This window comes from Microcebus murinus, chromosome 4, assembly GCF_040939455.1.
Source record: "Microcebus murinus isolate Inina chromosome 4, M.murinus_Inina_mat1.0, whole genome shotgun sequence".
In the NCBI taxonomy this organism is placed as follows: domain Eukaryota; kingdom Metazoa; phylum Chordata; class Mammalia; order Primates; family Cheirogaleidae; genus Microcebus; species Microcebus murinus.
In genome coordinates, this window is record NC_134107.1 from 21,452,585 (window position 1) to 21,475,217 (window position 22,633).

Genomic DNA, 22,633 nt, shown 5'->3' on the forward strand with positions numbered 1-22,633 from the left:
TCATTGAGAAAAGTGTGACTTTTATTGGGAACTATAGTTCTAGAAACAAACCACTGAAAATAATTCTTCCACTGGATTAATTGCTGTGATTTTGTAGTGAGGACACCAGAATGTGAATGGCCTTCTAACCTCCAGACTGATCAGTGACCTTCTGTATCCACTTCTTTAGGCGGAACACGTGTGTGTAGAAGCCGTATTTCCCATCCCGGTCACAGCCTTCACCCCATGAGACAATGCCTATTTGATACCATCTGTCGTTAAAGGGGCTCTGAGAAAGAAAGATTGGATTTCCAATAGAGTTAAATTCAAGGGAACTGTTTCTAAATACCAGCGTTCCTCCTCACCCAACTCTCCCCCCCCCTGGAAGATCTACCCACCAGGGCCTGGCCTTTTGAGAAGCTTACCTTCATGACAAAGGGTCCCCCACTGTCACCTTCACAAGCATCCCCTCGTTTCCTTTCTTCTGGCTTGTAACCTTGAAAGAGAACAGCAGTGCTCAGGAGCAAGGCTTATAGTCTAGCCACTCCCTTGTAAGAGACAGCTGGCCAGTGTCTACTTGACCCCTCTGGTCATCCCTGGCCTCTTCATTTCCTCCGACACACATCCAATCCTTTAGCAAAGCTTGTCAGCTCTACCTTCAACATGTATCCCAAATCCAACTGCCTCTCACCACTTCTACCTCTGCCCGAGTCATAGACACCCCTCCCCTGAATCACCAGTTTCCCTGATTTTTTTTTTTTTTTTTTTTTGAGACAGAGTCTTACCTTGTTGCCCAGGCTAGAGTGAGTGCCGTGGTGTCAGCCTAGCTCACAGCAACCTCAAACTCCTGGGCTCAAGCAATCCTCCTGCCTCAGCCTCCAGAGTAGCTGGGACTACAGGCATGTGCCACCATGCCTGGCTAATTTATATATATATATATATATATATATATATATTAGTTGGCCAATTAATTTCTTTCTATTTATAGTAGAGATGGGGTCTCCCTCCTGCTCAGGCTGGTTTTGAACTCCTGACCTTGAGCAATCCACCCGCCTCGGCCTCCCATGGTGCTAGGATTACAGGCATGAGCCACCTCGCTGGCCCTTTGTTTTGTTTTTTTTTTTTTTTTGAGACAGTCTCACTCTCTAGTGCCTCGGTGTCATCACAGCCCACTGCAACCTCAAACTCCTAGGCTCAAGCCTCCTGAGTTCAGGCTCCTCCTGCCTCAGCCTCCCGAGTACCTGGGACTACAGGCACGTGCCACCATGCCCAGCTAATTTTTTCTATTTTTAGTTGTTTGGCTAAGCAGAGACGGGTTTGGCTACAGCAGAGACGGGTCTCACTGTTGCTCAGGCTGGTCTCGAACTCGTGAGCTCAAAAAATCATCCCGCCTCGGCCTCCCAGAGTGCTAAGATTACAGGCATGAGCCACCGTGTGCTTGGCCTCAGTTTCCCTAATTGTACTTTGCCCACCTATAATCCATTCTCCAGCCAATAGGCAGGATTATGCTTTTAAAAGTAAGACAAAAAGAAAAAAACAAAAACTTTTTTTTTAAATAAAAACTAAGACGTACAGGTCTGCTGAGGGTAATGATAGTTGCCTTTATCCAAATCTCCCCATACATCCTCCACAAACAATAAACAACATAGACAACAACAAAACCTACACAAAACATACCTTCAACATAACTAGAATGCAGAGAACAACCAAACTTTAAATTAATTGTATATCTAATACCAAAACTTTTGTGGGGATAAGAATGGAAAAATTTTATCTACTAATAAAAGCAGCAGGTGTAATCAAATTAGGAATCTTGTAAATAACCCCAATAGAACGAATAGATGAGAACTAAATAGATCCATACAAAGATACTATAAGAAAACTGAAAATAATTTAAAAACCTCAGCTAATAAAATTCTTCCCTGAAACACAACCACAAAACAGAAGAATATTGTAAGGGAATTAGCCTCAAGAAAACTTGTAGGGCCAGGTGTGGTGGCTCACGCCTGTAATCCTAGCACTCTGGGAGGCTGAGGTGGGTGGATCATTTGAGCTTAGGAGTTCAAGACCAGCCTGAGCAAGAGCAAGACCCTGTCTCAATTAAAAAAATAGAAAGAAATTGGCTGGACAACTAACTAAATAAATATATTATATATATATATGAAATATATATATATATTAGCCAGGCATAGTGGCGCATGCCTGTAGTCCCAGCTACTTGGGGAGGCTGAGGCAGGAGGATCACTTGAGCCCAGGAGTAAAGGTTGCTGTGAGCTAGGCTGACACCACGGCACTCTAGCCCAGGCAACAGAGCAAGACTCTGTCTAAAAAAAAAAAAAAAAAGGGACAGAACTAATATTTAGAATATAATCCAAGAACACATCTCAAAATTAACAGGCAACTTGAATGTACATATTGAAAGGATCCACTGGGTACCTGGCAAAATTGACCTGAAACAGTCACTTCTGAAACATATCCTAAAAAAACTGAAGCTTCAAAGATGAAGAAAACATACTCAAGGCCCCCAAGCAAAAAGACCAAATACTTTACAAGAACAAAACAATTATGCTGGCATCAGACTTTTCAAAATCAACAAATAAAGGGCTGGGTGCGGTGGCTCACGCCTGTAATCCTAACACTCTGGGAGGCCGAGGCAGGCAGATTGCTCGACGTCAGGAGTTCGAAACCAGCCTGAGCAAGAGCGAGACCCTGTCTCTACTATAAAAATAGAAAGAAATTAATTGGCCAACTAATATATATATATAGAAAAAATTATCTAAGGATACCCTAATCATGAAAAAAAAAAAAAAAGAAAAAAAGAAAAAATTAGCCAGGTATGGTGGCACATGCCTGTAGTCCTAGCTACTTGGGAGGCTGAGGCAGCAGAATTGCTTGAACGCAGGAGTTTGAGGTTGCTGTGAGCTAGGCTGACACCATGGCACTCACTCTATCCTGGGCAATAAAGTGAAACTCTGTCTCAAAAAAAAAACAAAGCAAGCAATAAAAATGTTTTAAATTTTTTGGAAAATTGTTTTAATTTATATTTTTCAAAGTTCAAGGAAAGAAAATGTTAACCATAGATTTTATATCCAACTAACCTGATCTTTAGCCTGTCAAGGCTATAGAAAAAACAGTTGTAAACGTATAACAACTTGGGAAATTACACACCCATGACTCTTCTTGAAAAATCTAATAGTGGACAAGCTTCATCTAGCCTTGAAGTGAATGGTATCACTTCAGTAAAAGGACTGGATAACTGTTCAGACAAGTAGAAATAGTGTAACTAAAAATATGAGAGGAAAAGAGAAAGAGGAAAGTAAAATAAGCTCACTGATTTTTGGATAGCCAACAGGTGGGAATTCAAAGATATAAGCTGAAAGGTTACATAAGAAAACAAGAAAGGAACTAAGAGCATTTCAAAAAGGTATAAGCCCAAAGACAATAACAAGAATACAATTAAACTTTCCTAAATACATAAATTTCTTAAAAAGCAAAGAAAAGATCACATAGGGGAAAAATATGGTAAATAAATAATATATTCAAATATTCTATATACAATAATTACAAAATAATGAGAGATAATTCTATCATATCATATGATATTGTCATATCAATATGAATGGGTTTAACCTCACCTATTTAAAAAGGACAAGAGTTTTAGTTTGGCTCACAAAGTGAGACCCATCTATGCTATATATAAGAGATACACCAAAAATAAAGTGATTCATATAAGCTAAAATTAAATTAAAAGGATAGGCAAAGATATATCAGGCCACTGGAAACAAAGAGAACAGGGATAGTACTTCTGAAATTGAAAATAATATAAAGAAGGACACTTTTAATGCTAAAAGCCAAAATTCATAATGTATAAACAATCATAAATATCTGCACCAAGTAAGAAAGAAACCACATGTATAAAATAAAAAACTGAAAGAGGCACAAGGAGGCAGATAGAAATACAGTAATAGATTTTAACACACTAAACTCAATACAAGATAGACCAAGTGAACTTGAATAAGGATATAGACGACCTAAATAAGAAGTAATAAGGCACTGGGCAGGTAATTTCTGAGCCCTATGAAAATGAGAACTGTCTACCTCACAGGGTTGTGAGCATTAGGTAAGATAGTATACATGAAATGCCATTGTAGGCCGGGCGCGGTGGCTCACACCTGTAATCCTAGCATTCTGAGAGGCCAAGGCAGGTGGATCACTCAAAGTCAGGAGTTCAAAACCAGCCTGAGCAAGAGCGAGACCCCATCACTACTATAAATAGAAAGAAATTAATTGGCCAACTAATATATATAGAAAAAATCAGCCGGGCATGGTGATGCATGCCTGTAGTCGCTCTGGAGGCTGAGGCAGTAGGATCATTTGAGCCCAGGAGTTTGAGGTTGCTGTGAGCTAGGCTGACACTATCGCACTCTAGCCTGGGCAACAGAGTGAGACCATCTCAAAAAAAAAAGAAGTAATAAGGTACATTTATGGATATCAAATTTTACATGATGATAGAGAACACAACTTCTGCACACATGTAACGGTCACAGAAACTGAAACAGCATGCTCTCAAAAAGTCAGCTCCATAAAGTAGAAATATTACAGACAGTACTCTCTCATCTCATTGCAGCAAAAGTCGAAACTATTAACAAAATCAAAATACAAAAGGGCCCTTCCATCCTGACATTTAAAAACCATCTATTAACTCTTAAGTGAAAGGAGAAAAAGAAAGATAAACAAATTTCAGAATTTCTAAAAAATACTGATAATAAAAACATTCCACAGTGTTTTCTATGAACAGAGAAAAATACATAGCTCTACTCAATAAATATGAAAGATCAAAAATAAACAGACCAAACTGTCAGCTCAGAAAGCTAGAAAGAGGTTGGGCGTGGTGGTTTACACCTGTAATTCCAGCACTTTAGGAGGCCAAGTCAAGATGATCACTTAAACCCAAGAACTCAAGACCAACCTCAACAACATCGTAAGACCCTGTCTCTATAAAAAACAGAAAAATTAGCTGTGTGTGTTGGCACATGCCTGTAGTCCCAGCTACTTGGGAGGCTGAGACAGGAGGATCACTTGAGCCCAGGAATTTGAGGTTGCAGTGAGTTATGATGACGCCACTGTAGCCTGGCAACAAAGCGAGAACTTGTCTCTCTCTCACAAACAGACACACACACACATACATACACAAAAGCTAGAAAGAGAATGGCAAAGTAAACCAGAAGAAAAGATAACATTTAAAAAGATAAACGTGAGCCGGGCATGGTGGCGCATGCCTGTAGTCCCAGCTACTCGGGAGGCTGAGGCAGAAGGATCACTCGAGCCCAGGAGTTTGAGGTTGCTGTGAGCTAGGCTGATGCCACGGCACTCACTCTAGCCTGGACAACAAAGCGAGACTCTGTCTCAAAAAAAAAAAAAAAAAAAAAAGATAAACGTGAGGCACAGAATAGAAAAATAATAGGCCTAATTAATTTGTCAAATTCCTAGGTATTTGTTTTGGTAAAATGGGCAAACCACTAGCAAGGAAAAATCACAAAAGGAAATCACAAATATGTAAAATATGATGCTAAGGAGAAAAAATTATAAGAGAATACGTTGCAGCACGCCAGAAAAAAATATAATAGTCTGGCCGCAGTGGCTCATGCCTGTAATCCTAGCACCTTGGGAGGCTGAGGCAGGAAGATTGCTTGAGGTCAGTAGTTCAAGACTAGCCTGAGCAAGAGCAAGACCCTATCTCTACAAAAAATAGAAAAATTAGGGTGTGGTGGTACACTCCTGTAGTCCTAGCTACTCAAGAGGCTGAGGCAGGAGGATCACTTGAGCCCAGGAGTTTGAGGTTGCAATGAGCTATGATCACACCACTCTAGCTGGGGTGACAGAGCAAGACCCTGTCTCAGAAAAAAAGAAAAATATAATAGTAGACTTGAACATATGCAAAGAAATTTCTTATCCTCAGAATGATTAAAAATATGTCGTTTCTCCCTGTTAATTTATAAATACATCATAACCCCAATAAAAATACCACCAAGCTTTTTTATGGAGCTAGACAAGTTGATACTAAAGTTAATATGGAAAAATAAACATGCAAGAATTGCCAGGAAAATACCAGAAAAAAAAATTAAGAGAAAAGACTATCCCTGCCAGATACGTGTTCTAAAGCTTCTATAATTAAAACAGTGTGAAAAACAGGAAAAGACAAATAGAGGCCGGGCGCTGTGGCTCACGCCTGTAATCCTAGCTCTTGGGAGGCCGAGGCGGGCGGATTGCTCAAGGTCAGGAGTTCAAAACCAGCCTGAGCAAGAGCGAGACCCCGTCTCTACTATAAATAGAAAGAAATTAATTGGCCAACTGATATATATATAAAAAATTAGCCGGGCATGGTGGCGCATGCCTGTAGTCCCAGCTACTCGGGAGGCTGAGGCAGAAGGATCACTCGAGCCCAGGAGTTTGAGGTTGCTGTGAGCTAGGCTGACGCCACGGCACTCACTCTAGCCTGGACAACAAAGCGAGACTCTGTCTCAAAAAAAAAAAAAAAAGACAAATAGAATGTCCAGAAAGAATCAAGTACACCTAGAAACCTAGAATGTGATAAAGGTGACATCTTGAATCACTGGGATAAAGACAGAATTTTTAATAAATTGTGTATGGAAGCTGGTTAGCCATTTGGAAAAAGATAAATTAGATCTATGCCTCATACCAAACATAAGAATAAACTTTATATGAGTCAAGGATTTAAGTATAGAAAAATGAAACCAGGTACTAGAAGAAAATATGAATTCCTTGATGACCTGTGTATAAGAAAAAATTTTTCTAACTCTGATTCAAAAATCAAGATTCAATAAAAGACTGATAAATTTGCCTACATAAAATTTTTAATTGGATGGCAAAAAATTATATAAATAAGGTTAAAACATTGACAAACTATAAGAAAATATTTGCAATGTATATCACAAATAAAGTCCTAATATCAATAATATATGAAGAACTCTTAAAAACTGATGGGAAAGGGACAAAAATGGGCAAAAAAATGAGATGATTCACGAAATATTATATAAAAATGGTTCTTAATCACATGAAAAGATGTTCAACCTCATTTTCAATTGGAAAAATGCCAATTAAAACTATGTTCAGGCCGGGTGCCATGGCTCACACCTGTAATCCTAGCACTATGTATGGGAGGCTGAGGTGGGAGGATTGCTTGAGCCCAAGAGTTCAAGACCAGCCTGGGCAAGAGTGAGACGCCGTCTCTACTAAATATAAAAAAAATCAGCTGGGCATCATGGTGTGTGCCTTTCGTCCCAGCTACTCAGGAGGCTGAGGGAGGAGGATCGCTTGAGCCCAGAAGTTTGAGGTTGCAGTGAGCTGTGATGATGCCACTGCACTCTACCCAGGGTGACAGAGTGAGACTCAAAAAGAAAAAAAAAAGAAAATTATACTGTGGTTATGTAAGAGAACATCCATGTTTTTTTGAAAATACTCAAATATTTATGGGTAAAAAGCAACCGTATGTGCAATTTGCTCTCAGTATGCATGTGTATATAAACACACACACACACACACAAAAGAGGGGGATAATCTGGACAATGGTATTATTTGGTATTATTTTGTATTATTTTTGCAACTTTTTGTGAGTCTGAAATTACATTAAATTTTTTTAAATGTTTTTCAAGTAAGTTGGATCATTTATTCACCTGCCCCAAATCCACCAATAACTTCCCATTTCACTTGATAAAAGCCAAAGTCCTGCGAGGCCCTAAGGGAAGTGCCTGTCCTCTGCCTCCCACCCGCTGCCTCCCTGCCATCCACTGCTACTCTTCCTGTGTTTACTAAGCTCCAGCCCCCTGGGCTCCTCAGAGGAGCGTGCTCCTGCCTCAGGGCCTTGGCACCTGCTGTCTCCACAGCCTGCAGTGTGCTCCCCTAGACACTCTTTCACACTCCCAGTCTCTGCTCAAACACCATCTGCCCAGAGAGAGGCCTTCTCCAAGCTCCTCCGGCCACCCTAGTTAGATCACTTCACTCACCCTCCTCACTCTCTCCCTTCCTCTGCTTCCTTTTCCTTCCTAGCACACTGATCAGGGACTGATGGTCTAGATCTGTTTGTTGTTGTTCCCTCCTTCTAGGAAGGACGCTCTCTAAGGACACAGGCATTGTCTGTTTGGGCCCTGTTGTACATGTCCTAGAATGCTCCTGGGACACGGTAGATGGCATGCAACAAACATTTGCTGAATGACTGACTTGCTGCATGAATGAATGAATGGCATTTCCACACCCACAGCCTCCAGTTGCTATCACACGGAGCTCACACATACTGAACATGTCACTGGTGACTGACACCATGCCAAACACGTGACATACACGATCTCATTTAGCTCCCACATAGCCTTATGGGATAGAGGATTGTTCTCCATTTTACAGAGGAAAACACTGAGCCACCAAGAGGTTGGGCCACTTGCCCAAAGTCATATGGCTGGTAAGCAACTAGAGCCGGGACTTGGCCCCAGGTTTGTGCTTGTAGCATATCGCAGCCCCTGCCATCCCCTCAGCCTGCCCGGCGCAGACTCACCGGCGCAGAACATGTTGTCGGTGATGCGGATGCGGGTGGAGGCCTTGCACACCGGCCGCTCCACGATGGGCAGGTTCACCACCTGCAGGACCTTGGGCAGCACCTCGTCAATGCTGCTTTGCCATATCTCCTTCCGGTTGCCCCAGCCTGTCACTCGCCCTTTGTATCCAGCCTGGAACAATCTTCGGGGAAGACAGAAGAACCTGCTGAGAACCAGCCCTTACAGGAGCCCCCAGCCCCAACGCCATTCCTTAAAGACCAAAATCTAAAACACCAGCACTGGAAAGAACTTTGGGGTTCACTCCAAGAAACTAAGGCCTGGAGAAGAAGAGGGGACTTTTGCAAGGCTCCTGGGGTCAAAGCCAGGCCCCATCTCAGCCTCCACCCCCCGCTCCCCGGCTGATGGCCCTCTGGCCGCCCCACCTGGCTACTGTCTCCTTGTCAGGCAGGCACACGGGGTGAATGTAGTCGCTGAAAGTGACTGGCTTCTTGAGCTTCAGCAGGGCGATGTCCCTGTCCAGGTTCTCCCGCCAGTTGTACCTGGGGTGGATGTAGACCTTTTCCAGCATGGAGATCTTTTCGATGTTTCGCTCGTACCTGCGCAGAGCCCAACAGAGAAGTGGAGAAGCTGTAGGTCTACCCAAGAGGGGCAGCCAGTTCCCTGAGGAAGGAAACTGCCTGCTCTCAGGGTGTGGGAGTCAGGGGGACCAGTGGGCCACCAGTGAGAGGACAGGGCTGGCTCCTGCCTTGGCAGCCCCCTGGCAGCTTCTTCCTGGCCCTACAGCCACACACAGTTCCGGAGTCAGCCCAGGCAGGGGAGCTGGAGGCAGACCAGGATTTATTCTCTGTCTCTAGCTCCAAGCCTCAGTCAGGACATGGCCAAGAGGACTTTCCAGCAAGGACTGCCGGGATGTCATATTGTGAAGGATGTACAGACACATCCCACATGCCCCAGGGCCACGAGAGCCCCTCACGGTCACTCTGGAGGACTGAGACCCCCGCCAGACACCTGTGGGCCACCGGTTCTGTACCTGGTACGGGAGTGCTTGCCAATGCGCACCAGAAGGTCATTCTCGGTGAAGTTCTTGTCCCAGGGCGGGTACAGGAGGCAGTGGGCAGCAGTGAGGACCCAGCGGTCACTGATGAGGCTGGCCCCGCACAATAGCTCCTGGGGACTCTTCCGGAAAAGCATCACCTGCCTGGGAGGGGAAGCAGGACGTTCAGGAACTGGAGGCTGTCTTTCCACCTGCCCCGGAAGTAAAAAGCCCCGGCACGCACCAGGGTGCGAGGCCCATCTCAGCGTCCGAGCCCTCCACGATGCGCCCCTCGATGTACGACTCCAGAAGTTCCTCTTCTGTTTTGTCCTTCACCGACTTCTTCTCGAACAGAGGCCGCAGCCCGCAGTCTGCAGAGCAAGCCAGATCGTGAAGGGCCGATCCCGATCCCGGCCACCAGCCCAGAGGCCCCGGGTGCCTCACCTGCCTCCCCGAGGCCAAAGGTCTTCACATTGAAGAAGGTCTGGAACTCCTTGGTGGTGGTGCGCCCTTCCAAGGCTATGTCCTCGCCCAGCCTGTCGCCTGCCTCATCGTCGTCCATGGCCTCGTCTGGAGGGACCCGGGCGCTGGCTGGGGCTGGGCTGGGCCATTCCTCATCCACCCCCTAGGACACCCATATTCCCTTGCCAGCCTCGAGGCCATTTGGTGCAGGCCCTCGGTTTACTTATCTGTAAAATGGGCGTGGGCCCCACCGCCACCCAGTTACTGTAAGGCTGTGATGAACGCACTCAGCTGGTAAATCTGAGATAAGACTGCTCTTTATTTCTGCCCAGGCTTTGTCCTCTGAGTCTCAGGCCCCCTGCCCCGCCTGCTCACCACAATAGTGGAGGTCGCAGTACTCAAAGTCGCCAGGCTTCCCCGCCACATAGCACCACGCGCCCTCCTGGTCTCCGTCTGGGTTTCGGCAGAAGTTCTCCACCAGCTGCACCTCCGGGCTGAAGTCCTGGTCCTTGCTCAGGGCCTTGGCCTCTGCGCTGGCCCAGGCCATGCACGGGGACCCATGTGTGGTCACCGCCAGGCGCCCCTGGTACTGCTGGCCCCGATCAGGGATGCACTCCTCCCATGGAGGTGACAGATTCGTCCCGGAGCCTCCCGAGCGTGGCGTCATCTCTACGGTGAAGCGTGCTTGGCCTGGGGGGTGAAAAGGCAGGGAGTAAAGTGGGTGGGACCACACGCTGAGCAGAGGGGTGAGGACTGCAGTCTCTCTCTTGCCGCTTTCTGCCTGTGTGACCTTGAGTCACCTACCCTCTCTGGGTTTTGGTTTGCCTGCCTTTAAATGTGGTTACTAATCCCATTCTTGCAGACTTGTCGAGAGGGTTCAACAAAATATACAGCCCAAGTATCTGGCACAGAATAAACCAGAGATAGTAACCAGGTTTGGCCTCCTGGGCTATCTGTAATCAATTGGTAGTGACTGTGTAGCCTTTTTGAAGGATTCTGTGTTTTTACAGGGGTATAGCAGGAAAAAAATGCTGGAATCCACTAAGGATGTCTAGCCTGGCAGCAGGTCAATTTCTGTAAGCCAGAAACATGTGTATCATCAGTGTGTGTGTATGGAGAGAGTGGGCAGGGAGGCAGAGGCGAAAGTAGCTGGTTTTGTTAGGACGATTGGTAACTTGCCGTAAGACCAGTCCCAGGTTTGAGCGATGGATCCAGAGGGATGCTTAAAGAACGAAAAACACCAACCCACGTTTGGTGGATGGAATAAATGGTACAAATTCCATACCCTTACCTGTATCCACATCCCTTGCCCTGTGATTTTACAGACTGAGGTGTGTTTCACCTCTTGGCTTTGGCCTTGAACATGTACTTGCTCTGGCCAGTGGAACATGCGCAGGACTGCCTGTGCCAGTTCTGGGCTTAGGCCTTAAGACAAATGGTGCATTTCTGTGCATTTTTTGGTGCTTTTGCCTTCCCCATGAGAAGAGCTTCCCCAGGCAATTACCGCCTTTCAGCCTCAGCCCCAGAGCAGATCTGGGCCCAACGTGCAACAAGGAGCCAAGCTCAGCCAGAGCCGTCATGCGAAACAGAATCACCCAGGCAAGCCCAGCCTACGTCGCTTGACCCCACAGACACATCAGCGAGTGCAGCTCAGATCAACAGAGCCGCCCCCACCAACCTTCACTGCAGAAGAAGGAAATGCTTATTGTGGCATGCCTCGCAGATGTGCTGATTGTTTGTTCCTCGGCCTTATGGTGTCCACAGCTACCTAACACACCATGGGGAACAGTGACAGAATCATACAGGACTGAGCTGCACGTGGCTTGCTCTGGGATGTGCAGAATAGGGTGTGGGGGTGGAAATGGCTAGGGAAGGATTCCTTGAAGGAAGAGTACCTCGAGCAGGAAGGAAGCATGTTTGGAATGAGCCACAGCCTGGATCATAAAGAAGTAAGGACCAGGCAGAGGGAGGAGGCTGGCGGTCAACCCCCACTCCCCCAACTTCACTGACCGGCAAGCACGAATGTGTTCTGAGTGACTGCCAGGCCCCATGAAGGCCCTGGGCCTTGGCCATGGACCGCGTGATTGCCCCAGCTCACCACAGACAGGGATGCTGCATTCCTCCCTCCGCACCGTGGGGTCGGTGGTGTAGCACCAGGGTCCTGTGGTGCTGCCATCTGGGTTGCGGCAGAAATTCTCCTGCAGGTCGGCCCGGGGATGGGTGGTGGAATTGATTCTGGAATAGGAAAGTGCCCAGTAGAACGCTGTGCCTCCCAGTGTGTCCTCGCTCCCTGTTCCCAGCTCCTGGGGACAGGCCTGCCCATTACTCACTCAGGATTATGAGGGTAGCGACTCCGCCACAGCTGGCACTCGATGCCCGACCGGGTGAAGTTCGTGTGCCCTCGGTAGTTCATACCCAGACCCTCGGCACAGTTACCTGCAGAGACCCGCCAGGTCAGCATCAGATCCTGAGATCTGTCCCCCTCTTCCCTAGCAGAGCCCTGTCTGTCCACCTCTCCAAGCTCTCTCTGGTCCACTACCCTAATCTGCCTTTACTCAGCACCTCCCTTCATCAAACAGCCCTCCAATCCATTTAACAGCAGTCACCAAATATTCACTGAGTACCCACCATGTGACAATCATGTGACAGGCACTGTGCCTGGTACTAAGGATCTATTGATGAATAAGACAGTCACAGTCAAGGGAGGTCCCTGCCCTCATGGGGTTCTTGTCAGTGGCTCCCCATGGCCAGCAGGATGAAAAAGTGAACAAGGTTCTTTTAATCTGGCCCTGGTCTGCTTGTCCCTGTGTCTCAGGGCCATTGCACATGCTGTTTCTTCTGCCTGGAAGGCCCACAAGGCCAGGTAGAACTCTATTTCTGAAGCCATCTCTGAGTCTGCTGGCAAACCAGATGCTCTTTCTCTTGCATTCTCTCGGTGCCTTGAACGGAACTTTTCTAGCAATCACTTTAATGTTTTGTCATTTTGTTTTCCAATGAGATTGTGAGCTCCTCGAAGTCACGGACTGTATTTGATTCTCTTAAAATCCCCAGGACCTGACACAGTGCCTGGTATACAGCAAGGGCTTAGTGAAATGCCTGTTAAGTTATTTAATGAGTGAAAGTATGGCCAATGATTAGAGAGCTCTGTGTAGCAGACCCTATTGTCACGCTAAGGGTTTATTCAGAATACTGTGAAGGAGGGAGGAGGCTCCCGAAGGCTCAGCAAAGGTGATGGCACCTGAACCAGTCCCAGAAGGACAGGTGCGAGCGTTCAGTAGGTGGTGATGGTTGCTCCAGAGCAAGGTGATGACGTAAGCAAGGGCCAGGAAGTAGAAACACCTTGGCACATTTAGAGAAGCCCTTGCTGCCAGAGCGGCTGGGGGTTTGGGTTCATGCTTCATGTAGTGGGAGGTAAGGCTAGAATGGGAACTCAAAGCCAAAACCTACCAAATTCGCCTGGTGAAGAAGCCTGTGCTTACTCTGTGGGTAATGGGGAGCCACTGAAGGTTTTAGAGAAGGAACATGACATCATCTGAGCTCTGACAAGGGTGGGCAGAGCCTCAGGTCAAGCAAATGAGAATGAGACCTTAAACATTAATTCATTATCCACTCATTCAGCCGTTCCTCCAACATTAATCATCTTACTGACTGCCAGGCACAGAGCCAGGCGCAAAGACACATCCCTGACCTCAGGAAGAGAAGGCAATGTCAGATGCTAGAGACCGTCACCGCTGGGCCACACTCCTGAGCAGGCCTGCCCCTGCTCTCCGCTTCTCCCAGGCTTCCCCCCACCCCACACCCGGTGTCATGTGCTCACCTTCCAGACATGCAACGAGCTTTTCTCGCGGCTTCCTCACTGAGTCACAAGCTGGAAGAGACACAGAAACACCTTTTGGATTGGGGTGGGGGCAGGATGGGCTGGAGTCAAGGGTGAGTGGAATGACATTAAAGAAACAGAGACTGATGGAAGGGAGGGAGGGAGGGAGGAAGGCGGGAGTGGGGTGGATGGATGGATGATTGGATGCACCAGAAGATTCTCTGGGATAGAACATTCTCCATGTGGGGCCCCCAGGCCTCCCTTCCCAATGCTCACCTGTGTACTTGGCCCAGAACTCATCCTGAAAAACAAAGGCTGGGAGTGAGACCACTGCAGGATCTTGTTTTGTTTTGCTCTGTAAACGTTATGTCTTCTCCTCATACTTTCCTCTTTCTTTTACCCTGGTCACGTAGGGCACAGGCTCTAGGCAGGTTTGTGGCAGAGTTTCCTACTTCTGTCTCCAAAAGGACAAGAGTATTTGAGGGCAGGGGGTCCTCCCAACACACTCACCAAGACTGAACAGGGATGCTCTTGGGTGAGGGGAGACGGGAGAAGTGGGGTGCAGGGCCCTGGCAGAGCCCCCTGGAAGGGGAAGGCTGCACAGAGCTCCAGGAACACAGAGGCTGAGCCTGGGGCTCCTGGCCTCCCAGAGTCCCAGCCCCCATGGGTGGCAGAGAAGTAGCGGAAAGGCTGCAGCTGAAGAGACCCGGGTGGCCAGGGCTCCAGAGAGCCCCGGTATAGACAGATGTCTGAAGACAGAGGAGAAAGGATGCCTTCCGAGGTCGGGAAGCCATACCAGACCCTGGAACCTTGCCACGGCCCAGAGGTAGGACCCCCGAGAAAAGCTAGGGCCACCCATCTTGCCAGCCCAGTGAAATGGGGCTCAGGGTTGAAATTTAACAATGAAGGAGCCGAGAAGTTCCTCGCTCACCTCCCCTGTGGTTCTAGATTTGGACCTGCCCTGAGGGTCGCCAGCCCCACTCTGAGCAGCCGGCTCACCGTGGCACTGGAGGACTCCAGGGCCTCGAAGGCCTCCTCGTAGCTGCACTGCTCCTCCACGCACTCTCGCTCCAGGTTGCCCTTGCGCACCTCCTCCAGGAAGCCGCTGTTGGCACGTCGGACCCGCTGGAGCAGCGACTTTGCTTGCTGAGGGGCCAGGAACACTGCAGTGGGAGGTCAGGGGACAGCGGCCTCTGGAGCCAGGCCATCCTGACCACTGGGGGCAGGAAGCAAGTCTGCCCTGCCCTGCCCTGCCGGCTTCTGAGAGGGGGCATCTGGGACAGTGGAAGTACCCAGAAGGCTGCCAAATGCAGCCCCCAGCTCCCTTCCTTTCATTGGTTGCCTCGGCCCACTCCCCACACTGGAAGAGAGAAGCAGCCACCCCCTGGCCAGCCCTGAGCTCCTGGCTCCTTCTCTAACCTGGACACCCCCGGCTGGGACCCACTAGGGGCTGCTGGCCCTTGTTCTCTGTCGAGCCAGGAGACCCCGGCCCATGGGCCCACAGCCCAGTCCTCCGGCCTGTCCCAGCCCACAAGTCCCCCTTACCACGCTGGCTGTGCACAAGGCTGCACAGGACAGCCAGGGCCAGGCAGCCTGGCAGCTGCAGGCCTCGGACGTGCGCCATAGTGTGTCGGCTCCTGGGACTCTAAGAGATTGTCCTGTCCCCTCTGGGTTAATGTTGAACTAACATGAAGAAATCAGCGGAGAGGGAAAGGTCATCGGGTCAGGGCCGTGAGGACGAGTGGACAGACAGTCCTCCTGCCTGCCCCCGCCATCTGGGAGGATAGGTAGGTCCTCCTGGGACCTGGGATAGATGGTCTGGGAGGAAGCCACAGAGAAAAGGTCACTGTAACACCATTGCCCTCCCCACCACCCCCAGACATGGGCAAGCTTGGGTCACTGGGGCTGCAAGACCTTCCTGAGGCTCCACCCAATCCTGAAACACAGTCATAGTTACTTTAATCTCTGTGTGACTCAGTTTCCTTGTCCATACAATAGGAATAATACTTTGTTATGAGAACTAAAGGAAAGTATGAATATAAAGCCCATGAAATATAGTTAAGTGCTTAATAATCAGTAGATCTATGTATGTAAACCAACAGGGAGGTTTGCATAATCACCGTACACAGATGTAAGAAACGGAGACACCCTCGCTGGAGGTGGCCCTGGGGGTAGGGACAGCAAGCATTAGCCCCCACCTCCCAGCCACCGATGGAGTGCCCTACGTCTCCCCTTTCCCATCAGGGTGCCGTGGAGGTGTGTTCCTGTGTGGTGGGTGCCTGGGAGAAGGAGCCAGGTCCAGGGCCATCTGGGCCTTTGGTCTATCTTCTCTCAACTCCCAGGACCTGCTGCCACCCCAAAGCAGAGGCAGGACCCCTCCCTTTCCCTAGTCTATCTGCCCTGGGCCAGGCCTGGGCTTCTGGCCCCACACTGCCCCTCCCCACTTCCTGTTTGCAGTATGCAGGGTAAATATTAGTCCTGGGTCTCAGAAGGACAGAGGGACAAAGAGCAGGAACTCTAGGAAGCACAGCTTCTTGCCTCGCCTTGCCTGTCCTTCTGGCCTGGCTGTTTGGGGTCTGGACCACAGTCATGTACAATCTGTGAGGAGAGAGGGTCAGCAGAGAATTAAGGACCAGGAGCCCCACAAATTACCATCATTCCTGGGTAGCCCAGTTCCTACACATTTTTTTTAAATGTTAGATCTCAAACTATAACTGTGAATTTAAAATGTTCAGTTACTTTGGTTGTTACTTATTACAGTTCTAATCCATAAACATAGTTATGACTAATACATATGTCTACTTTCCTTACTAATTTTTAAGTGGTTACCTGAAATAGGAGAAGAATTAAATATAATCTTTAAAGGAGTTTGAAAACATGACAGGTATTTTTGAACTACAAACATACAATTGTATATTAAGAAAAACTAGGCCTGGTGTGGTGGCTCATGCCTGTAATCCTAGCACTCTGGGAGGCTGAGGCAGTGGATTGCTCAAGGTCAGGAGTTCAAAACCAGCCTGAGCAAGAGTGAGACCCCATCTCTACTATGAATAGAAATTAATTGGCCAACTAAACATATATGTGTGTGTGTGTGTGTGTGTGTGTGTGTGTGTATAACATTAGCTGGGCATGGTGGCACATGCCTGTAGTCCCAGCTACTCAGGAGGCTGAGGCAGGGGGATCGCTTGAGCCCAGGAGTTTGAGGTTGCTGTGAGCTAGGCTGAATCACTGACATAAATTACGAAAATCTGTGCTGCTTCTTGCTATTCTTTGTATATCTTTTATTGACCCCTATCCAAACACGTTCCACTAGCTCCGAAATGCTTTCCCCTGTGGAATCCTAAGGATGTCAACATATGTGCTGGCTAGAAGCACAGTTCACCAGGGACTGAACTACTTCACCCTACAAAACCTTTAGGTTTTGCCAAGAATGACATTTCTGATGTAATAAAGTTACCATGTTTGTTTGTGAGCGCCCACTCACAAAACAGCTTCTCCCCCTATGTTGGCACGGTATACAGACATGCGAATAACACAAAAAGAACAAACACATAGCAGTTGACACCAGATGAGATTAGATGTAAGAAAGAGAAAGATTCCATGAGAAATTCCATTTTAGGGCTTTGGGTCACTGGTTATATGGCAATAATACCATATATAAGGGAAGAATGAAGAATGTGGTTTTCATTTTGGATTCACTGACTTTGAGGTGACTTTTAAAAAATTAGTAATTTTACGGAACACTTCAAGAATTTGCATGTCATCCTTGTGCAGGGGCCATGCTAATCTTCCCTGTATCGGTCCAATTTTAGTATATGTGCTACGGAGGCGAGCACTGAGGCGCCAGCAGTCAACAGGGAGTCGACCCTATGGCCTAAAGGCTGGGGAAGAGGTCAAAGCTGGAGAGAACAGGACTGCCCAACCACAGAGGGCTGAATGGGTCGAGGAGAACCGTAGAGCAGGATGTATGGGAAATGGCTTGGAACACTTAGATGAGCTATGGTAAGGAGAAGTAGAAGAGGAGAATCCATCACTGAGTTCATGATAAAGACTAACACAGAAGAATTCCCAGCAGAAGATCATGAAGTATAGTCTCAAACATGGCAAAAGATTAAAATAAGACAAAGATTAGAGAATAGTCATTGGATTTGACCATAATTTAGGTTATTGGTGAACTTACATGAAATGAACTAAGGCTACATCAAGTGAGCTGAAGTACAAAAGGGTACTGGGAACATTTGCCAGAAGATATAACGGTGAATAGTCTGCTGCACACCATGCACGTACAGATGAGCTGGCAGAAATGTATGGAGAGTTTCTTAAGGACCTATGGTTGACACAATCCTCCAGACAGGTCACCTGAGGTATCTCACACCTGTAATTCTAGCTCTCTGGCAGGCCGAGGTGGGAGGATCGCTTGAGATCAGGAGTTCAAGACCAGCCTGAGCAAGAGTGATACATCATCCCTACTAAAAAAAAAGTTAAAAAATTTTTTTAAAGTTAAAAAAAAAAAGATAAAACACTCAAAAAGGGTCTGTTACTTGTAAGTCAGCATTGTGTTGTTTCATTACATTATTATTTTATTTATTTATTTATTTTTGAGACAGAGTCTCGCTTGTTGCCCAGGCTAGAGTGAGTGCCGTGGCGTCAGCCTAGCTCACAGCAACCTCAAACTCCTGGGCTCAAGCAATCCTGCTGCCTCAGCCTCCCGAGTAGCTGGGACTACAGGCATGCGCCACCATGCCCGGCTAATTTTATATATATATTAGTTGGCCAATTAATTTCTTTCTATTTATAGTAGAGACGGGGTCTCGCTCTTGCTCAGGCTGGTTTCGAACTCCTGACCTCGAGCAATCCACCCGCCTCAGCCTCCCAGAGTGCTAGGATTACAGGCGTGAGCCACCGCGCCCAGCTTGTTTCATTACATTTTAAGAAATTAGTTTTTCCCAGCTACTCGGGAGCCTGAGGCAGAAGGATTGCTTGAGCCCAGGAGTTTGAGGTTGCTGTGAGCTAGGCTGACACCACGGCACTCTTGACTGGGCAACAGAGTGAGACTCTGTCTCAAAAAAAAGAAATTTGTTTGAAGCAGCCACATGATGTGGTCTAATTTTCCCACTTTAAATAATGTGCAGTAGGCTTCTATTATTTTCCCACAAAATTTATGATTTTTCAATAACAGATTAGTGACATTAAGTGGGAAACATTTCTGTTTCATCAAAGGAAACCCTCTGAGGTCACATAATCCACAGAAATTGTCGGGAATCAAAAAGGATAGTGATGTTTAAGGCAAGGTATTTTTTCTTTTTTTTTGAGACACAGTCTCACTGTGTTGCCTGGGCTAGAGTGCCGTGGTATCAGCCTAGCTCACAGCAACTTCAAACTCCTGGGCTCAAGCGATCCTCCTGCCTTAGCCTCCCGAGTAGCTGAGACTACAGGCACATGCCACCATGCCTAGTTAATTTTTTTTTTCTATTTTTAGTTGTTTGGCTAATTTCTTTCTATTTAGAGACTGGGGTCTCATTCTTGCTCAGGCTGGTCTCGAACTCCTGAGCTCAAGCAATCCTCCCGCCTCAGCCTCCCAGAGTGCTAGGATTACAGGTGTAAGCCACCGCACCCAGCCAAGGCAAGGTTATTTTAAAGCAATCTTTGTTCTAAGTTGACTTTTAAAAAAAAATTACTTAAGACCTTTATTAACAGGTGCTTGCAGTTTGTTGACTTTTTTTAAAAAATCAAGTTTGTGAACTTTTATTACAAATTAAAAATGAAGTTCTTAAAAATCTCAACTTGACCAGATATGAAACAATTTAGAAACCTTTAAAGGCATAGAGAAAAACCAGGCTTTTAAAAAAAAAAACACGTTTGTTATTACCAAAAAAGACATCTTTAGGTAAAAATAATAAAAACCCCATCCTGCATAGATAATGCAGATAGTTCTAGTTATCTGGTCAATGGGCAAAAAGCAAGCACTTAAGGTCTTCAGTTCCAATCTTTTCTTCATTTCTTATTGCTGGAATTTCATATTCATTTCTTGTTGGATGACTAAACCAGACGATGGTAGAGATGGTAAGCCGACATTTACTCAGCCCCGCCCTGCTCAGCCTCGGGAGCAGACGAATTCTCAGCTGGTGGATCGGCTGCTTTTGCCTCTTTGCCATCTTGTGGTTTAGGGTTTTCTGGGCGTCTGCGTCGGTAATTGAAGTTGCGGCTGCTGACCTTGGGTCTCGTCTCCTTGATTCTCTTCATCCTCTTCATTGCCGTCCTCTCTGGGCTGTCTTTGGCGAGGAGGGCCCCTGCGGAATCATGGTCTGTAACCCGCTACATGTTCTGTCTTACTGGTGGTCTACCTTGTTCTCCTGCACCCTGGTTGTCAGCGCCCTCCATCACTGCTCCCCGTGCGGGAGGGTTGGAATACTGCGGTCGACGCCCATAGGGTCTCCGCATGTAGTAAGGTGGGGACCTCCACCTGCGGCAGGGCCGGCGTTGTTGGGCCTGGCCTTCAGGAGCACCCTCCGGTCCCTCATTCTTTCCCCCACTCTCACTGTTCTGATGATTCTGCTGGTACTTGCCTGGAGGACCCCTGCGACGTGGACAGCGTCTGTAATGGTTACGGTCTGCTGCATATGTACTGCCTTGAACTGGAACTCCACCGGGGCCTGCGACATTTGCTGCCTCCGCACCCTTTTCTCCTTCAACAACATCCAGCCCCACAGTCTCCCCATCTCCTGCACTGCGAAGGTACTTCCCGGGGTTATTCTTCTTTATGGCAGTCGGGTGTACAAATACATCTTCCTTGGTGTCATTCCTGTTGATGAAACCATATCATTTCTTACATTGAACCATCTTACTGTCCCCAAAACCTTCGTTGGGATGACCTTCTTGTCCCCGCCAGCAGGCCGGGGCCACCGCTCCCTGCGCCGCTGCCCCTGGTGCCGGGCTTGGTGTGGGCAGCGCTGAGGGCGGGGGCGGCTGCTGGGTCTCCGCCTCGCTGTTATAGTTGCGGTGATGGTGGCTGGGGCCACTGCGGCAGGTGCAGCTCCTCCCGATGTGTGATGGTAACTAGGCTGGCGGTGGGGCTGCACAGGGCACTCTGGGGTCCGCTCTCCGATCGAACTCTATTCTAAGTTGACTTTACTGTCACAAAATTAATCTCAAAAGTAAATGAACACTTGTTTTGACTTAAATGACAAAATGGATAACACTAGCCAAAAAGTCAGGTTGCCGAACAGCTACAAATCATGTGACCCTGGGCAAGTCATAGCTCCTCAAATTCAATTTTGTCAACTTCCTTATAAGGTAGAAATATCTTGGCAAACCCTTCCTGAACTGCCAGAAAGAACTCTCAGGAAAGACAGAGCATCAGTATATTTGTAGATGCCAAATTTGGTAATAGACAAGGTTTGAGAGAGCTCAGAAACTGGACACAGTGAGGAGGAACAGGACTGTGTTTAGAGAGCACTGTAGACAGATCATCTCAGCCATGAGAGGTCATTCCTCCATCCCAGACACCCCATTCAAGCCCCCTCCAATAAGTAATGCTCTCTAGGCGCCGGACTACCCTTCTCAGCTAAACTCACCTCTCCCTGCTGAAAGTCATCCTAACCATCCAATGGCACTCAGTCTTTGACAGCTACAGAATAAGGGATTATCAACCAAATGTTGTGCATTCTAGGGAGTAGGATCAATGATGGCTTAGGCCATGCAAAGCTAGGATCTCACCTTTCTGTGACCCTTTCACCTTTGCTCTGAAGTGCTAGTGAGAGGGCTCAGGCCAAAGAGGTGTTCTTTCAGGTGGGATTCTTATTATCAAGGTGTTCTCCTTCAAACTCTGTAACACCTACTTTATTCCCAAGAAAACCACACCCTCATCCCAATCTCCCTGGTGCAACGCACTGTCCCTGTAAACTAGGTCCTATAGAAACTTCTGTAAACTCAAACCGGGAGTGCTACAATGCAGAAGGAGACCACCAACTTCATCTGCTGAAGAGGCATTGTTAACGAACCCACCTGGGGGCCTCAGTGCTACCACATGGAAAGCCACTTACTGAGACAACAAGGATTGTCAAGGAAGGAAGGATCTATTGCAGAAGACGTGTCTGCTGGGAGGAGGCGGTATGAACTGTCTCAAATCTGCCTCTCCAACCAACAGGGTCAGGGGGATTTTTTGGAGGCAAAATGAATAATGCATGAGGGATGTGAGTATCATTTCATGTTTGGGGTGGAGTGCAGGGCTCACAAGTGCAGTGAGAAATCATGCTAGTACATATATCCCATGATCAGAAAATGGCGGGGAAGTCCCTCCTGGGGCAGGGGTCTTAGTATTATAATGAGCTAGGGATTAATACTGGTCATTCGTTCAGCCTTGTGCGCAGACTCTGGGTCTTTGGGCATGATCTGTGGTGGAGCATGATCTGTGGTGGAGCATCACTTACCTTGTCTTCTCCGGACAAACAGGTGGTGTGAGCCTTTGCGGTTATCTCACAGCTACAAGGAGGTCCCCCCATTTCTGGTAAAGAAACTCAAAAGAGAATGCAACAGTGCAACAGAAAGTTACAAAGTTCTGGTCAGCAAATCTTACCCAGAGCTCTCTTATTTTCTGCCTGTTTTGAGAGCTGCTAAACTACCAGGGCTGAGATAAAATTCATTGTTAAGGTCACGTAGAGCTGCCAGCCACAAGCATGATGTGAAACACTGAAAACTCATTTGAAATATGAGGGAACTAAAAACATTATTGAGAAAACATTTTCTTGCTTATGGAGCTGGTTACACCACTAGGAA

The 22,633-nt window shown here is 47.4% G+C and overlaps 1 protein-coding gene, 1 non-coding gene and 1 pseudogene across 2 annotated transcripts; all 3 read right to left on the minus strand.

Annotated features, from left to right (window-relative positions):
- Positions 1-15,540, minus strand: F2 (coagulation factor II, thrombin). Its single transcript, XM_012789530.2, has 14 exons — positions 15,404-15,540; positions 14,858-15,021; positions 14,135-14,159; positions 13,859-13,909; positions 12,372-12,477; positions 12,140-12,276; positions 10,417-10,731; positions 10,024-10,149; positions 9,824-9,950; positions 9,577-9,744; positions 8,969-9,142; positions 8,546-8,727; positions 405-475; positions 1-268 (listed from the first exon to the last, which is right to left on the minus strand). Exons 1-14 carry the CDS (start codon positions 15,480-15,482, stop codon positions 125-127), a joined length of 1,869 nt encoding a protein of 622 aa, XP_012644984.1. The 5' UTR covers positions 15,483-15,540; the 3' UTR covers positions 1-124.
- Positions 15,541-17,587: 2,047 nt separating this feature from the next.
- Positions 17,588-17,694, minus strand: LOC142870731 (U6 spliceosomal RNA). Its single transcript, XR_012919076.1, has one exon. It is a non-coding gene; the product is annotated as a U6 spliceosomal RNA (small nuclear RNA).
- Positions 17,695-18,752: 1,058 nt separating this feature from the next.
- On the minus strand, positions 18,753-22,359 carry LOC142870534 (B box-binding protein pseudogene; annotated as a pseudogene).
- Positions 22,360-22,633: the final 274 nt, after the last annotated feature.